The following is a 17467-nucleotide window of genomic DNA, read 5'->3' on the forward strand; positions in this document are numbered from 1 at the left end:
CAGAAAGTGACAGACATGGTGACACTAGATACAAGGCCACCTTATAATTCAAAAGAAGTGTTAATTAAAGGATAACTCGAGCAGTAAGTTGAATGTCTCTTATGTGATTTAGTAGTCATATGACTTTTCAAACATTTCTAGTAATAGTGTCTTGATCAACATTTACACCTTGCTCTGGCCTTGTTTGACTTTTCCTCCTTTACAAAATGTCAAAAGATTAACCAAATAATGGAGAAAATGTTTAGTTGCTTTTTGCCTGGAGATTACTAATTTCTTATGTGCAAAACAGAAAAAAGGGATAGATACCCAGTGATCAATGTTCCTTCTAAGCTGCATGGGAGCGCAACAGTCCAGAATTTGCCATGCAAAGGACAAACAGGCTGCTAACAAGAGGTGGCCACTTTAAGATGTGAGGCCATGTGTAAATCTGAAAGAGACTGCAAAATGCAACAAATGGGTCACACAGCAAAGAGAAATTAAAGAGAACATTGTCTATGATGCTGATGTTATGCTCCCATTGCATTACCTCTTGGGGTTTCCCTGAATTGCCCAAGTGCAGGCAATTTAAAAAATTATTTCATGGGATAGGAGCATCACTGGCAAGGCCAGCATTTTCTGCCTATCCCTAATTGGAATTGGAATCCCCAAGGAGCCTACAAATAGTGCAAAAGGAGAATAAGATATGGTATGGTGTGGCTCATTTTCCCAGGATATCCACTTGGCAGAGGCCTAAATGTGCGTACCAACAGGTAGTAGACCCAATTGATTTCACTTAGCCCCCATCAGGTGAAACGGACTTCAGTAAAGTTCTAGAAGTCAAAAGAAGGTGGGTATATATTGTTCCACAGGCTGATGTTCCATCCAAGCATCAGGGAAGAAGGTCTTCAGAATGCTGTTGCTGTGGGGGTGGGTTTTACGATGGGATGTGTGCTCAGAGACTGAAAATCAGTCTTTATGTCTTAAAAATTAACTGTCTTCCTACTAGAAAACAAATCTAATCCAGTGCTGAGCCATAAAAGTGAGAAAAGTCTTAGATTGTATCCCTGATTTATGTTGTGGTTGAGTCTTTAGAATGACGCTGGGGGCAGTACATTTGCCCCTAGTGCCCCAGTAGTCAGGGAAGGGGGCATTGTGGGGACATATCAGCCAGAATTCCCACTCCATTCCCTGCCTCTAAATTCCCATGTTGTTCAAAATACATTTCTGCAGGAACTGGATGAGGATAAGATTGGGTTGCAGTAGTGGCTGGCTGAAAATAATTATGGAACCTCAGCATGACCAACCACCTTCAGAAGAGGAGTATGAAAGGAAATTGGGTAGGTGGAGAAAAAAACTTGAAATATTTAACTTAACTTTTCACACTTTTGTCTTTAGGCAACTTTTAAGAGATAACTATCGGTCAATAACCAAGAAGGACTTTGTGCCCTATGGACGCCCGGATGGTAAAGAAGATTTTCCTCACAAATTACATTCTGTGGGCAGTGGATTCATGAGGAAAAAGGCACTGAACTTCCCATTCCTCAAAGATGTAAGAAAATGCTCAATAGACCAAAAATTACTAAGCTATGGGGCCTGATTATGTAATGGGTTAGACTTTGGCCTATTATTTGTGAGACCCAAGTTCAAATGTAGACTAAGTTCATACATAACAGTCATTATTTCTCTGTTGAAGAGCTTTACATTAAATAATCTTAATCCAGCGTAAAGTTGTTGTCAATTCAGGATTTTTTTTGCCAAACTGAAAATGGCCATTGTGGGAAAAAAAATGTCACATTAGGGTAGCACGTTGGGGCTGAAGTACAATGCTACAGTGTAGAAGAAGTTTTACTCTGTTTCTTTGTATGCTATACCTGTGCTAGAGGTGGTTGGTATTAATACTGAGCTTGTCTACATGGACCCCAAGTCTAATTATTGAGCTGGATAGGTGTTATAGAGTTGATCTTCCAGACTACTTTTCTTAGTGGGCACCTTTAACTTTACTCACAAGACAGCAGCAGCATACACATGTGCATCAAACTCCATAACTAAAGAAGAACTCTTTACTAGAGGTTCCCTGCACTGCTAATACACTGGTTTACACAGATCATGTAATCTGACAACACTGAGTTATTCTTAAAGCTACAGTCCTACTTTCCCAAAACTATAATTACTACATTCCTTCCCCTTTAACTTAGCTGTACATTTTGTATTTACATGGATATTTATCTCATGACATTACAATATTTACAAAGGTCATGAAATTACAAGTTCAGTCTTTCAGGTGGTTTCCTGATCTGTGTGGAATGTCATATCTCTACGACTTCAGTTCTTTTGTAGGAAACACATTCTCTGGAACCGCATTAACATCAGGTACCTCACCAGGCACATGCGGTTCAGTGTCTTCCACTCCGACAGAGACATCGGGCATGTCTGTCCTTGGCTGAACAATGTCAACAGGAATCACTGGTTCAATAATGGTTATGGGTAGAACATTATTTTGTTGGGGCATCTCCCTTGTTCTTAAATGATCCATATGCTTATGGGTGATCTGGCCCTCCACTCCCATGTGGTATGACAATGGTCCAGTCACAGAGCTTACTTTACCTGGTAATCACTTCGGTCCTCCACAGAAATTCTTTACATATACTGCTTCACCAACAGTAAATTGTCACTCATGACTATGCAAATCATGCGTTGCTTTTTGGTTCCCTTGACTTTTTTCCAAATTGGGAAATATTAGGTGTAGTCTTGTCCAAAGATGGTACCTCATCAGTAATTCTGCATCCTCTTTCTACATGTTTCCTTTTTAGCACAGAATTTAGTTTTGGCCTTCTTTTTGACTTCACTATCAGTCAGACTCGTCTCAGGTGCAATCTCAACTTGTCTTAGTTCAATAGTGGAGCTACCCATGACTTAATTATCTAATTGTACCTTAGAAATCTCGATGAACTTTGCTTTAAAAGCCTCTTTAGCTTCATTCAGCTGATTCTTCAGCTCTTCTGTCTCCTTTTTGTATCTGTTGGCTTTCTCCTAGAAACTTGAACATTGCTGCCCCTTCTCTGCCAACTGGTTCTTCAGTTTGTTCAGAGAGATGTTAAATTCTTCCTGTTTCTCTTCGTAATTTTTCAGAGGTACAAACTTTGACCTGAGGGATTCTTGGAGTGTGTGAAGGTCTTTCAACAGGGTTTCTTTTTCTTTGCAAAGCTCACTCACTTCATCTTGAACTCTGTCATTCAGCAGAGTCTCGTTACGTTTCTTCTGCTGTTCTTCTATTTCACTGTTTAAGACAGTTTTCATTTCTTCAGGTTACACACTCCTTTTTCATCCTGTTGCAATCCTTGGGCTCTCCAGGCTCTTTCTGAAGCACCTTGTTCCTTTTCCAACTCAGGAACTCTTCCCGCTTCCTTTTGAAATCTCACTGGCCAATCAAGGTTAATTTTCTTCAACCAATTTTGACCTAGAAGGCTTGGTCCTCTACCTTTTAATACCATCACTGGTAGCTGTGCCAATTGGTGTGTATGATGAACTGTTACTGCGGTGATATCTTTTACCTGGATTTCTTCGCCTGTGTATGTTTTCAACTTGGCAGATGTTTGTTCCAAATTTAATTGTTGATCACCTTTATTTCAATATCTGAAAGTGTGTTCTCCAGTACAGTGGTAGAAGCACTTGTGTTTACTTCCATTTCTAAGGATTTAACATTCACTTGCACTGTGACAATAATTGGCTCTGTCTTCCCAAACTTCATGCTGAATAATGAATAAATGACAGAATTGGTTGTTTCTAGCTCCTTTACACTATAGACTTCATTGGACTTCATTTGCTGTTTGGATCCTGTTTAAATCTCGCTTTGCATTGTCTCATTATGTGTCCACTAATGTGACAAAAATAATGTTCTACTTTTTTAAATTGCTAATCATTAGAAGAATGATTGTTTCCATATTGATGAAAATTAGTTTTTGATTTGTTGCTAAGATCTCTCCTCATATTTCGGTTAGTGGGTGCTGTTTCCCACTTTGTGACAGAGACCCAGCTTTTCGTAACCCTTTCGACTGCTTATTCCCTAGGAGAATGGCACCATTTTGCGCCCCTTGAATTGCTTATGAATCCCTTTCAGCGCTTTCCATCGCAAGCACTATTTCTAACACTTTCTTAAAATCAAGATTCACTTTAGCCAGCAATCTTCGCTGAATAGCTTCTTCCTGCATGCCACATACTAAATGATCTCTGAGCATGTCATTCAGGGTTTCACCAAAATCACAATATTCCGTTAGTTGTTTTAACTTTGCCATGTGGGTAACAATGGTCTTCCCTGGGGCTCTATTCCGTGAATTGAACCTGAACCTCTATGTTATGACTGAGGGCTTGGGTTGAAAATGTCCCTTAACGATGTCTACTAATTCACTGAAAGTCTTTGAATCTGGGGCATTGGGGCGATCAAGCTTCAAATTAAACTGTCAGTCTTGCTCCACAAATACTCAGGAGAATCGCTCTCCTCTCTTCCTCCCCCGTGATTTTATTGGCTTGAAAGTAGAACTCAAGATATTCTATATACTGAGACTGATTGTCTGTGACTGGCTCAAAGGGATCAATTCTGCCAACCTCTGGCATTTTGGATCAGTATACCTTCTTTTCTTTCTAATGAATTTAGATACTAAAAATTGCTGAGCAAGGTACAGCACTGAAACTGATTTATCCTCATCACCAGTTTGTTATAGAGTTGATCTTCAGACAACTTTTCTTAGTGGAAACATTTAACTTATATACAACACAGCAGCAGCAACTACACATGTGCATCAACTCCATAACTAAAGAAGAACTCTCTACTAGAGGTTCTCTGCTCTGCTAACACATTGGTTTACACAGATCATGAGATCTTACAACAAAAGATTATTCTTAAAGCTACAGTCCTATGCTTCTCAAAACTATAATTGCTACAATAGGTTAGAAAGGATATAAGAATATAAGTATAAGTTACATAAAGGTAGAACTAGATTAGATATTCAGAAGTGCTTCTTTTTGCAAGATTCATTGACCTCTAGAGCATGATGCTGGCATGTAGATTCAGTGTGATGCAATGCAAGTGTTAAAAAGAAATGATCATAACACAACAGGAGAAGACTATTTGGCCCTTCAAGCTGTTATGCCATTCCGTAAGATCATGGCTGATTTGATTATAGTCTTAACACCACTTTTCTGCCAGCCCACAATAACCCTTGATTCCCTTGTAGATCAAAAATCTGTCTCACTCAGCCTTGAAAATATTAATTGATCCAGCATAATAGATCACTGGGGAAGAGAATTTCAAAATTTAACAACCTCTGAGCGAAGAAATTCCTCCTCATCTCAAGGGATTGCATTAAATTCTGCCTTCTTTGTGCCCTCCTCACAACTTGCTTTCCCACCTATATTTATGTCATTAACAAATTTGGCTACCATATTCTTTGTGCCTTCATCCAAATTATAAGTATGATTGTAAATAGTTGAGGCCCTAGCGTTGATTCCTGTGGTACACCACTAGTTACAGTTTGCCATCCTGAAAATGACTTTCTGTTTCCTGTCAGTTAGCCAATCCTCTATCTGTGCTAATATGTTATTCCTAACACCATGGGCTCTTAGTTTGTGTAGTACCTTTTATGTAGCATTTTATTGAATGCCTTTTGGAAATTCAAATGCATAAATCTACTTGTTCTCCTTTATCCATCCTGCTTTTTACATGCTCAAAGGACACTAAATGTAGCTAATAACAGAAAGGGAACAAATGTTGGAATGCTTGTTCTAAGCAATGCTTTCCAATAAAACTCACTACCAACTGTGATGTTTGTGTGGTTGTCTGGAATGTAGGCTTATGATCCTTGCATTTCCCGCCTACCAAAGCATTCTGACTTTATGACTGGTGTCACAAGGCTATGCCCCTTTATTTTTGAAAATATGATTTTTCAACTTCCAACTGACTGGAAATTTTGCAATTTTAACTGAGACACAGCAAAGTGCTTAAAATGCAGGGCTGCATTCCAAGCTGAAAGTGAGAAACAAATCACCCTCAGGGGAGTGTGAAGAGAGACATTTCCTATAATCCGGACATCATCGTAACTGTGTTAGGAAGATACATTAAAATGCAAAGCTCTGGATATTGAAACAATGGCTGTCACAAATGACACATTCAAAACCTCTTGGAAATACACAATGGGTGAAGCATTTCAAGACAAGGCTGCCCAGCCACTTGAGAGAGATTGCAAGTGACACTGGCATTGTCAAGAAAGTCTTTAGCAGATGAAACAGGCTGAACGCTGCTCCCTCTCTCTCTTTTGGAATAAGCATGTCTCCTTGTTTGAGAAGTCAACTCTACCAGGAACCTATCAGTGAACCAAGATCTTATAATGATTGCAACGTCTTCTACATCTGACCGCATCTAAGAAACCAGCTAACTCAAATCGGCCGCAACATTTAAAATCTACACCTCAAGGATAATCAAAGAACATTTAACCACATATTCTACCTTTTTTTATTGGACTCTAACTCTCTATTGCTTTATTCTCATGTATGCATATGTGTGCACATGCGTTTGTGGACCCGAATGACTGCATGTGGGCTGAATGCTTGACACTGTGTTTTTATTGGGTTTGATGGTTAATAAATTTGCTTTCTTTGATTCAAGAAAACCTTGTTTGATTGGCACCTTATTGCTTACAGCTTAAATAGTTAAATACATTCTGATCCGGAAACGGCATATCCTTGTGAAAAATAAACTTAAACCTTTGTTGTTTCCAACCACTGAGGTTGAATAGAGGGGAATCAGTTCACCCCAGCATAAAGATACCAAAAGGCTCTAAACTCTTTGATACAACATCCTGATATAAGCCTGCTGCAGCTTACTGAATTAATCTCCATAAGTAGAATTTATTAATCTTATAAGAAAAATAACAACATTCAAGAAAATTCAAATTGTTCCTTTTAATCTATTACCTCTATGTTAGATGGAAAAAACTAACACAAGTTCTTCAGCTTAAGTTCAGCCTTTCTCGTAATCACCAAAAATGCCCATCATATAACTGTAATCAATAGGAAGAAGAATATAAGAGTTTAGTTGTGGGAAAATAAAACATCCAGGGTTTTTGCTTTTCATCAGTAACTAGTGATCCTTGCTGGAAAGTGAGTAAAGTTGGAAATAGTTTAATTTTTAGCTGAACTTTCATTTTCTAATCGGCGAATCAATCTCAGAATGACAGAAAAATACAGTGATAGGCAATTTATGATGTTTATATAAAATATAGGGCTGAATCTTCCGGTCAGTGTGCATGGATGGGCCAGACACACTGATGTGTAAAATGATGCGCGATGACATTGGGCGTGCGCCCCGACGTCATCGGGTGTCCTTGATATTTCGTTCAATGGGTGCATGCTGGAGGCGGCTGCGCACCTGCTGAAATGTCAACGGTCTATTAAGGCCATTAAGAAAGTAATTAAACTAGTTAAGAACGCTGCCTGTCCAACCTTAAGGTTGGCGGGCAGCTGAAAAGACCAAGCGGCCTTTATGTTTTTCAGGAAACCTCGTCCATGGGCGGGATGAGGTTTTCTGAACCTTTTATAAAATCAATAAATTATTTTTCCCACCTTTACAAACATGTCCCAACTCATGTGACCCTGTCACATGAGGGGACATGTTTAAATAAATGTTAACATTGTTTATTAAAGTTTTTTATTGTCTATGAGTGAGGCAGCTCCGCGCCTTAGGGAGATTGCTGCGCTAGCGCTGGCCCTGACTCTTTCTCCTACCTGTGCCCGCATAGGTAGTACTGAGCGCCACTGGCTATGTGTTATGCTGGGCGGGCCTTAATTGGCCCACCTGCGTAAACTGGCGGCACACAGCTGATCGCGGATGGCGATCGGCTCCACACGCGTCCCTGTTTGCTCCAGCCCAGCCCTGCCCGCCATCGGAAAAATCCAGGCCATAAAGTATGTAAATATAAAATACAATGACAGGCAATTTATGATGTATAAACCTTGGATGCTATGTTAATCCAGTTGATTCCTATCATGCTGGAAGCGGGTTCAGTTGAAGCATTCTAAAGGGAATGAGACTGTTATCTGAAAAGGAAGAATGTGCAGGGTTATTGGGAGAAGGCAGAAGAATGGAACTAATGTAACAATTTCCCAACTCTGCAAACCCAACTCAGGAGAAACTGCCCAAACCACTGGATTTTTGTTCCAGGGGTGGGGCAGCGTGGAGGGGGGGCAGTACTAACTGGAGTTGGGCCCACCACCCCTGGCAACAGTGTGGAGGCAGCCATAGGGGCTTCCAGAATGCAACAAGCCCACCTTGGTGTTCTGGGACTTCATTGCAGTTGTAATAAAAAGAGTAAAATAAAAGACAGCTTTCTAGCCCTCATTCCCCAAACACTCCCCATGCTGGTTCCATGCCACCTCATGGCCCCACCCACACCTCATGGCCACTCATACCCTACATGCCAACCTATGCCCCTCTACCCACTCCCATGGCCCTTTATAGTCCCTATGCCAACTTATGCCCCTGCACACACCTCCCTTTGCCCTTACACCATCCATGCCAATTCACCCAGTATCCGCAGAGGGGGACTTTGGGAGCCATGCTGGGAATAAATTAAATAAAGCTATATGCATCCTTTACAGACATCACCATATTAACAAAATACATGCCCATTGTTAAAATCCCAGTCAATACTTTTCTACCCTTCAAGTACATAATCCCATATAAAAACAGACATTTATATTCATAGCCCTACATCAAAGATAAATAACCTATTTATAACCACTTGGAGTTGTCAATCAAAATATGAACATATAGCTCCCCTGCTGTGATAATGATAGGTTGTGGAAACATTTAAGGAACACTAGTTCTATAATGATAACCCTCTGGTTTATGGCAACAAACATATAGTGAAATTGCAAGCACCTTTTTCTTTCAATGGCAGACTGTTGTTCTTTTAAATTAAAGAGCAGGGTATTTAAACGACTTGATAGTTCCGCAAACCTTATCAACTTTTTACGCATTGTCATGTCTACTGCTAACAATTCCAAAAAGTACCTGACCTCTCCAAAGAACTCTGGCAGCTTTAGACCTTTTGCTCAAATGTCTAAAGCCCACTGTAAAGGAAAGATCATTTTGTTTCCCAATATTAATATGGGATACTGAAGCAGGCTTATAGGACTCTGTGTGTGTCTATGCCCCGTTTAATTAAACTGCAAGGTTTGAATCATCAAAAGGGTTATATGTAAACAGGCATTTTTGAAATCCTTTATTCTTTCATGAGATGTAGGCATCACTGGCAAAGCCAGCTTTTGGTGCTCATTCTTAATCACCCTTGAATTGAATGGCTTGCTCAGCCATTTCAGAGGGCAGTTAAGAGTCAACCACGTTGCTTTGGGTCTGGAGTCACATGTCAGCCAGACCAGGTAAGGATGGCAGATTTCCTTCCTTAAAGAACATCAGTGAACCAGATGGATCTTTACAATTGATGATAGTTTCATGGTCACCTTTACTGAGACTAGCTTTATATTCCAGATTGTTGTTAATTGAATTTAAATTCCACTGGCTGCCATGGTGCCCAGAACATTAACCTGAGCCTCTAGGTTGCTTAGTCCAGTTATATTATCACTACACCACTGTCTCCCCTAATGGAGATGTGGCAAGTTAAGATGAGGCCCCAGCAGATACTTTGTGAATGGAATTTGCATTTTTAGATAAGTTGAGAGGTGGTTGGCTTTTCAAAGGGACATGATAAGATGTTTACAACTGACAAGATAAATAATTCAAAGTTATTAAGTTTATTATTAAGTTTAAAGCGCTGGCCATAATGACAACATGAAAGATTTTTATATTCTGGGAAAAGTAACTTCCAACAAAAGGTTGCAACAATGGGATTTACAGATCAGAAGGGAGGAAATATATTTAAAGAAAGATGGAAAGCTATATGGGGAGTAACCATGTTGAGATCTTGAATGGTGTGCTGTGTGAAACAGACCTATGAAAAACAGCCTGTAGCCACTCTGGAGAAGTTTCTTGTTCCAGAGTGCAAGATTTTGATAGAAGCCTTGGAATTCTATTGTTGCATGAGAGGGAGAAAGAAGCGGTGAAATGCCTCCCTCATTACAACAGTAGGTGCTTGTGGTAACATTGCTCGATGTTTTATAGAGTAAGAATCTATCTGGACTGTTGCCTGAAAAGGATGTGTAGTTGGGAGCCTAGTTGAGTAGAAATCTTGTGGAAACTGTTATAAGACTAAATGTAACTGGGTAACTATAATCTTGGCCTGAATTTTCAGCTTGGCAGGCGGGCCTGGGAGCTATTGGGAAACGGACGTTCAACCATGATCGGCCCTCGACTGCGATTTCAGGCTGGCTGGTCAATTAATGGCCAGTCAGCATGAAGCACACACTGAAAAACTTAGCGCTGCTGGGGTGGGGGCAGGAGGAGAGGGCTGGCGATGACGCCGACAAGGACGTGCGCGAGTGCTGACAGAAAGCTCCCTGAAGGTAGAGAGCTGCCTTAGGGAGCTGAAGACCTGAAACCCAGGAAATAAAGATTTTAAAATCAGGAAAGAAATGTCCAAGCATCACAATCAGGCACCTGAACATATAAATGATAAAAAATGGTGTCCACAGATTTCTATTTTTATGTTATTTAATAACAGAAACCTCATCCCATCCTTGGATGAGGTTTGCTGAAAAATGTAAAGGCCACCTGGCCGATTCACTCATCTGCCAACCATAAGGTTGGAAAGGGCTATGTAAAAAGACAGACAACTGCGTCGTTAATGTGAATTTAAGTTTTCATTTCTTTTGTTAATACATGTTTTAATTTAATCTTTAAAATCTCCAAAGGTGGTAGTGGACTCCTTACTTCTGACTTCAATGTACATACCTCCTCGTAATAAATACAAATTACAAAATCGTTGTGATAGCTTGACCAAGTTTCCCTTTGCAATTTGGTCAGTCTGACAATTACCATCTGCCATATCATAACACCCACAGGTTGAGTTTCAGAAACCTGGGCGACCAAAATTGCTTCTGAGTGAAGGCAATCACACTTTTAAATGTGCAGCTGCTTCTGTGATCTATGGATGGGGTTTTAACAATGGGTGTGTATTTTGTAAATGTAGTGATGTCTATAAAGGATGCTTAGAACTTTATTTTATTTAATCTCAGCATAGCTCCCAAGGTCTCCCCATTGTGGATATTGGGTGACTTGGTATGGAGGATGTAAGGGTGGTGGGTGTAGGGGCATGGGTTGGTATGTGTTGACACTTAGTTGGCATAGGGGCTATAAAGGGCTGTGGGAGTGGGTAGAGGGGCACTGGTTGGCCTGGATGGTATGAGTAGCCACAAAGGGTGGACGGGGGCCATGAGGTGGCATGGATGGAGCATAGGGAGCGTGTGGGGAGTGAGGGCTAGAGCCCTGACTTTTGTTTTACTGCGATGAAGTCCCAGAGCACCGAAGCTGGCTGTTGCACCTGGCAACCCTTGTGGCTGCCTCTGCACTGGTGCCAGGGGAGTGTGGGCCTCCATTCCCCATCCTTCACCTTGCACCCCCCACCACCCGAACCAGGTGAAAAGGGTGGGTGCTGGCTTTGGGGCTCCAGTGCCATTTTGGCTAAGGCGTGGAGCCCTTCTGACTCAGCAAAAATTCAAGCCTCCATTTCTCTCTCGACAAATGCTGCCAGACCTGCTGAACATTTACAACATTTGTTGCTTTTATATCTGATTTTAACTTTCTGCAGTATTTTGCTTTTGGGGCTGGCCAGTTAGAGTATTTCTTTTTCTGGCCCTGAACATTCCTGTGATCTTATGTACCTGATCAAATAATGCAGAATTAACACATAAAAGATTTGTTGTGCTTTTGGCTGAAGCAGGATTTGTCAGTGTGGTTTCTATTTAAACATATTAAGGAAAAAATTTATAATTGACAATCATTTATATTAGCTTTTACTGATCAGTCGAGTTGACAGAAATGTTAAATTTTTGTGAATAAATTAAAGAATGTGTGTCGCATTTTTAACTGTTGAGTTAGTCTTTCTTGTCACTTCCATCATGCAGATGAAAGAAGTCCATATTGACACAAGAGATCAAGGACCATCTTCCATCACAGGGATTGAACCCAAGCACACCCCTTTGCTCCATCAAATTCAACCACAAGACCCAGTGATGCAAGAGAATGGAGGTTATGTAAGTAAAGTTTTTCAATATTGGTGGATGCACACGTACCATTTATTGAATTTTAATGATTTCTTTACCAACTATTCTCAAAATGATGTCTCTAGATCTGGGCAAATAATCATTTGTTGTCAAATCACAAATGTTAATTTTTAAATTATGTATACTGAAATCTGCACTGGCCATGTCATGTGGTTCTGGTCCATTTGTTTGTCCATTTCACAAGACCATAAATTTCAGAGTAACTGCCATGTCTATTTGCTCCTCATCCTGTGGCTTAAAAACGATTGAAGGAGAAATTCATTTGGGTAGCATCACTCCTAGCACTTCTACGTGGACTTATCTCAATTCCTTGGAGGCACACAGCACTGTGGGCTGCTATCTGCAAGACCCGCATGACATTCTTCATTGACATCAATGATGCATGTTCCGTAGGCCACACAGGTAGCAGTCCATGGCGCTGCCTACCTCCGGGGAATTAAGGTAAGTCTGGTGTAGAAGTGCGAGATGTGATGCTACACAAATTAATTTCTCCTCCAGTAACTTCTCAACTAGCAAAAGCCATGCTTTTTGCTATTTGAAATAAAGCCCCCTTGTTAATTTGTAATTAATGGCTGGCAAGTATAAAATTAACTTCTGGGGCTATGGGGAGGCATGCCAACAATAACTTCAATTCACAGACTTTTAACATTGTAACTTTACGGAGACAAAAAACAGGCAATAGTAAGGAAAGGATGTGGTGAAGGGGGTTGAGAGGAAGTGGTGGAGAGGGAAAAGCGCAGGGCTAATGGAGCCATAGTTTAATTTGCAGATTCTTAAACAGGGTAGTGAGTTTCTGCATGTGTTAGATAACTGGCTATGAAAAACAATTCCCTACTTCTTAACCTTCATCAATCACCTTCATGCCAGATCCCTATCTGCATTAAGGAGGCTAAAGTGAGCTATATTTTCACTTCTGTTCAGAATTCCAAAGATCGAGGAGCAAGTAAAACACGACAATTAGTTTCTAACTTTGTCCAGAATTTAATTTTACATACAATGCAACAAAAGGAAAGTAACAACTTTTCATATAATCTTTCTAATGAGTACAAGTCATGACAAATAATTAACCATATTCTTTGTCTTAGGAGGTAAAGAGAGTTACTGTCCTATGCTGTCTTGTCCAGACATCACACGTGGTTCTCCTGAAAACCTTGTACACTTTTAAATGGTTTTCTTTCAAGTCTGTTGTTTGATCATCATCCATTACATGGATTGACTTAAGCAGCAAAGAATGTCTGATCAATTTACAAGCATTGCTTTCCTATCTTTGCAACTGTTAGCATTGTTTATTCTTATCAGTTGCTCAGGTTTTGTAGATTATAAAGGCTCCCTTCAGTCTTGCTGACACATATGCCTCTCCACCAAATATCCTGGACAATAAACAAAACTATCTTGCATCCTAATTTTGGTCAAGAGTCAAGCTAACAGTTCTGTGTTATTTTACCAAGAAGTCAAAGATTTCAAGTCTATTATTTTGTCTTCTGTTAAAGCAGTATCAAAAGTTCAGTGAAAGGTCTAATGTCTTCCACTACTCAACCAGAAACCACAAGATGCATAAGAGCATCTCAAGTGAATATTAGCAATCCAAATGTTCCTTCCTTGCTGCATGGGGTGTTTAACTTCTGCTGTCTGCAACAGACAGGCTGAGGCTAGAAACTCAACTTTGACATCCATGAAATTCTCCATCAATTCCAATGATCTCTTTTCTTTCCTGAAGACAGTGACTCACATAATAATATGTCACATAATAACAGCCCAGCTCCATGGGTACCATCAATTCTCCAGTACCATATCTCAATGGTTGTATTTCGCTATGCAAACCTGGAGCATTGGCAACCTAGCCACTGATGGAAACGTTATAGCTAAGACCTACCACACATACAAACATATGAACAAATGAATTAGGAGCAGGAGTAGGACTTTCGGCCCCCCCAAGCCTGGCTGCCATTTGATAAGACATGGCTGATCTGATTGTGGCCTCCACTTTCCTGTCTACCCCCTATAACCTTTGATTCCCTTGTCAGTCAAGAATCTGTCTAACTCTGCCTTAAAAACATTCAATGACCCTGCCTCCAATGTTCTCTGGGGAACAGTACTCCACTGACTAATGACCCTCAGAGAAAAAAAATCTCCTCATTTTTATCTTAAATGGGAGACCTCTTATTTTTAAACTGTGTCCCCTAGGACCAGTCTCTCCCATAAGGGGAAATGCCCTCTCCACATCCACCCTGTCAAGTTCCTTCGGGATATTATCTGTATCAATAAGATCACCTCTCATTCTTCTACACTCCAATGGATCCAGTACCAACCTGTCAAACCTTTCTTCATAAGATAACTCCTTCATTCCAGGAACCAGTCGAGGGAACCTTCTCTAAACTGTTTCTAATGCAATTATATCTTTTCTTAATTTGGGAGACCAAAACTTTACACAGAACTTCAGACGTGGTCTGACCAATGCCCTGTTACACTACAAACATACGAACAAGGAGCAGGAGTAGACCATTCATCTTCTTGAGCCTGCTCCACCATTTAATAAGATGATGGCTGATCTGATTGTAACCTGAAATCTGCATCCAACCTACCCCTGATAACCTATCACCCCCTTGCTTACCAAGAACCTATCCACCTCTGCCTTAAAAGACTCTCCTTCCACCACCTTTTCAGGAAGAAAGTTCCAAAGACTCATGACCCTCTGAGTGAAATTTGCCTCATCTGTTTTAAATGGGTGACCCCTTATTTTTAAACAGTGACCCCTAGTTCTAGATTCTCCCACAAGATGAAACATCCTCTCCATACCCCTCAGGATATTACATGTTTCAGTCAAGTTGTCTCTTACTTTTCTACACTCCAGCAGATACAAGCCTAGTCTGTCCAACCTGTCCTCATAAGACAATCCACCCGTTCCAGGTATTAGTCTGGGAAACCTTCTCTGCACTGCTTCCAACGCATTTACATCCTTCCTTAAATAATGTGACCAATGCTGTACACAGTACTCAAAATGTGGTCACACTAGTGCCATGTACAACTGAAGCATAACCTCCCCACTTTTGTATTCAATTCACCTCGCAATAAATTATAACATGCTATTCGCTTTCCTTATTACTTGCTGTACCTGCATACTAGCCTTTTGTGATTCATGCACTTGGACTCCCAGATTCCTTTGCACCTCAGAGCTCTGCAATCTCTCACCATTTATGCTTCTGTTTTACTCTTCTTGCCAAAATAGACAATTTCACATTTTCCTGCATTATACTCCATTTGCCAGATCTTTGCCCACTCATCCTTAACCTATCTATATCTTTCTCACAGCCTCCTTACGTCCTCTTCACAATTTACTTTCCTACCTATCTTTATGTCATCAGCAAATTTGGCAACCATCCCATCCATTCCTTCATCCAAGTCATTTATATAAATTGTAAACAGTTGAGGTCCCAGCACTAATCCCTGTGGCATGTCACTCATTACTTCTTGCCAACCGAAAAAGACAGTGCATCTTGTGGTACTGTGTGTCGGTGATGGAGAGAGTGCATGTTTGTGGATAGAGTGCCAAACAAGCGGGTTGCTTCATCCTAGATGGTGTCAAGCTTCTTGAGTGTTGTAGGAGCTGCACTCATCCAGGCAAGTTGAGAGTATTCCATCAACTCCTGACTTGTGCCTTGTAGATGGTGGACAAGCTTTGGGGAGTCAGAAGGTGAGTACTCACCACAGCATTCCTAGTCTCTGACCTGCTCTTGTAGCCACAGAATTTATATGGCTAGTTCAATTCAGTTTCTGGTCAATGGTAACCCCCAGGAGTTCGATAGTGGGTGATTCAGTGATGGTAATGCCATTGAATATCAAGGGGTAATGGTTAGATTATCTCTTGTAGGGGATGGTCATTGCCTGGCACTTGTATGTCGCAAATGTTACTTTCCAGTTGTCAGCCCAAGTCTGGATATTGTCCATGTCTTGATGATTTGTATATGGACTGCTCCAGCATCTGAAGAGTCACGAATGATGCTGAGCATTGTGCAATCATCAGCGAACATTTCCATTTCTGACATTATGATGGAAGGAAGGTCATTGATGAAGCAGCTGAAGATGGTTGGGCCTAGGCCATGTCCTCTTCACAATTTATTGTCTTCCCTAACTTTGTGTCATCAGCAAATTTTGCAACCATACACTCAGTACCTTCATCCAAATTGATATTGATTATAAGCAGTTGCGGCCCCAGCACTGATCCCAGTGGTGCTCCGCTCATCACATCTTGCTAACCCAAAAATCACCATTTATCCCTACTCTCTGCTTCCTGTTAGCTAACAATTGTCTATCCATGCTAATATGTTACGAGCTCTTAGCTTGTGTATTAACCTTTGTTGTGGGACCTTATCAAAAGCCTTTTCAAAATCCAAGTATACCACATCTACAGGTTCCCCTTTATCCACCTTATCTGCCAATTCCTCAAAGAACTCTAATAAGTTAGGCAAACATGATTTCCCATTCACAAAACCACATTGACTTTGCCTGATTGTATTAAGATTTTCTAAGTTCCCTGCTATAAGCTACTTAATAATAGATTCTGAGTCAAAATCCTGGAACTCCCTCCCTAACAGCACTGTGGGTGCACCTACACCACATGGACTGCAGCGGTTCAAGAAGGTAGCCCACCACAACCTTCTCAAGGACAATTATGGATGGACAATAAATGCTGGCCTAGCCAGTGACGCCCACATCCAATGACTGAATTTTTAAAAAATTCTAGCATTTTCCCTATGACAGCTGTTAGGCTAACTGGCCTGTAGTTTCCTGCTTTCTGTCTCCCTCCTTTCTTGAATAGAGGAATTTCATTTGCTATTTTTCAATCTGGGACTTTTCCAGAATCTTGGGAATTATGACCAATGCATCACAGCAGCCACTTCTTTTAAGACATTAGTATGCAGACCATTAAGTCCAGGGGCTTTGTCAATCTTTAGTTGAATAGATTTCTCAGTTCCCTTTCCCTGGTGTTTCTAGTTGTTTTAAGTTCTTCCGTTCCTTTCACTTCTTGATTTACAAGTATTTCTGGGATGTTATCTGTGTTTTCTACAGTGAAGGCAACCACAAAATATCATTGCAGTCTTGGTTCAAACATGGACAAAAGAGCTGAATTCCAGAGGTGAGGTGAGAGTGACTGCCCTTGACATCAAGGCCGCATTTGACTGAGTGTGGCATCAAGGTGCCCTAGCAAAACTGGAGTCAATGGGAATCGGGGGAAACTCTCCACTGGTTTGAGTCATAG

General features: G+C 40.7%; 1 protein-coding gene across 1 annotated transcript in view; it reads left to right on the forward strand.

Annotated features, from left to right (window-relative positions):
* ppp1r32 (protein phosphatase 1, regulatory subunit 32) overlaps positions 1–17467 on the forward strand; it is a 127660-nt gene that overhangs the window by 26626 nt on the left and 83567 nt on the right. Inside the window, exons 4-5 of the mRNA XM_041196646.1 lie at positions 1375–1528; positions 12052–12180. Of these exons, the coding sequence (XP_041052580.1) occupies positions 1375–1528; positions 12052–12180 (283 nt within the window). The remainder of the gene's footprint in view (positions 1–1374; positions 1529–12051; positions 12181–17467) is intronic.

This window comes from Carcharodon carcharias, chromosome 10 (genome assembly GCF_017639515.1).
Source record: "Carcharodon carcharias isolate sCarCar2 chromosome 10, sCarCar2.pri, whole genome shotgun sequence".
NCBI lineage: Eukaryota > Metazoa > Chordata > Chondrichthyes > Lamniformes > Lamnidae > Carcharodon > Carcharodon carcharias.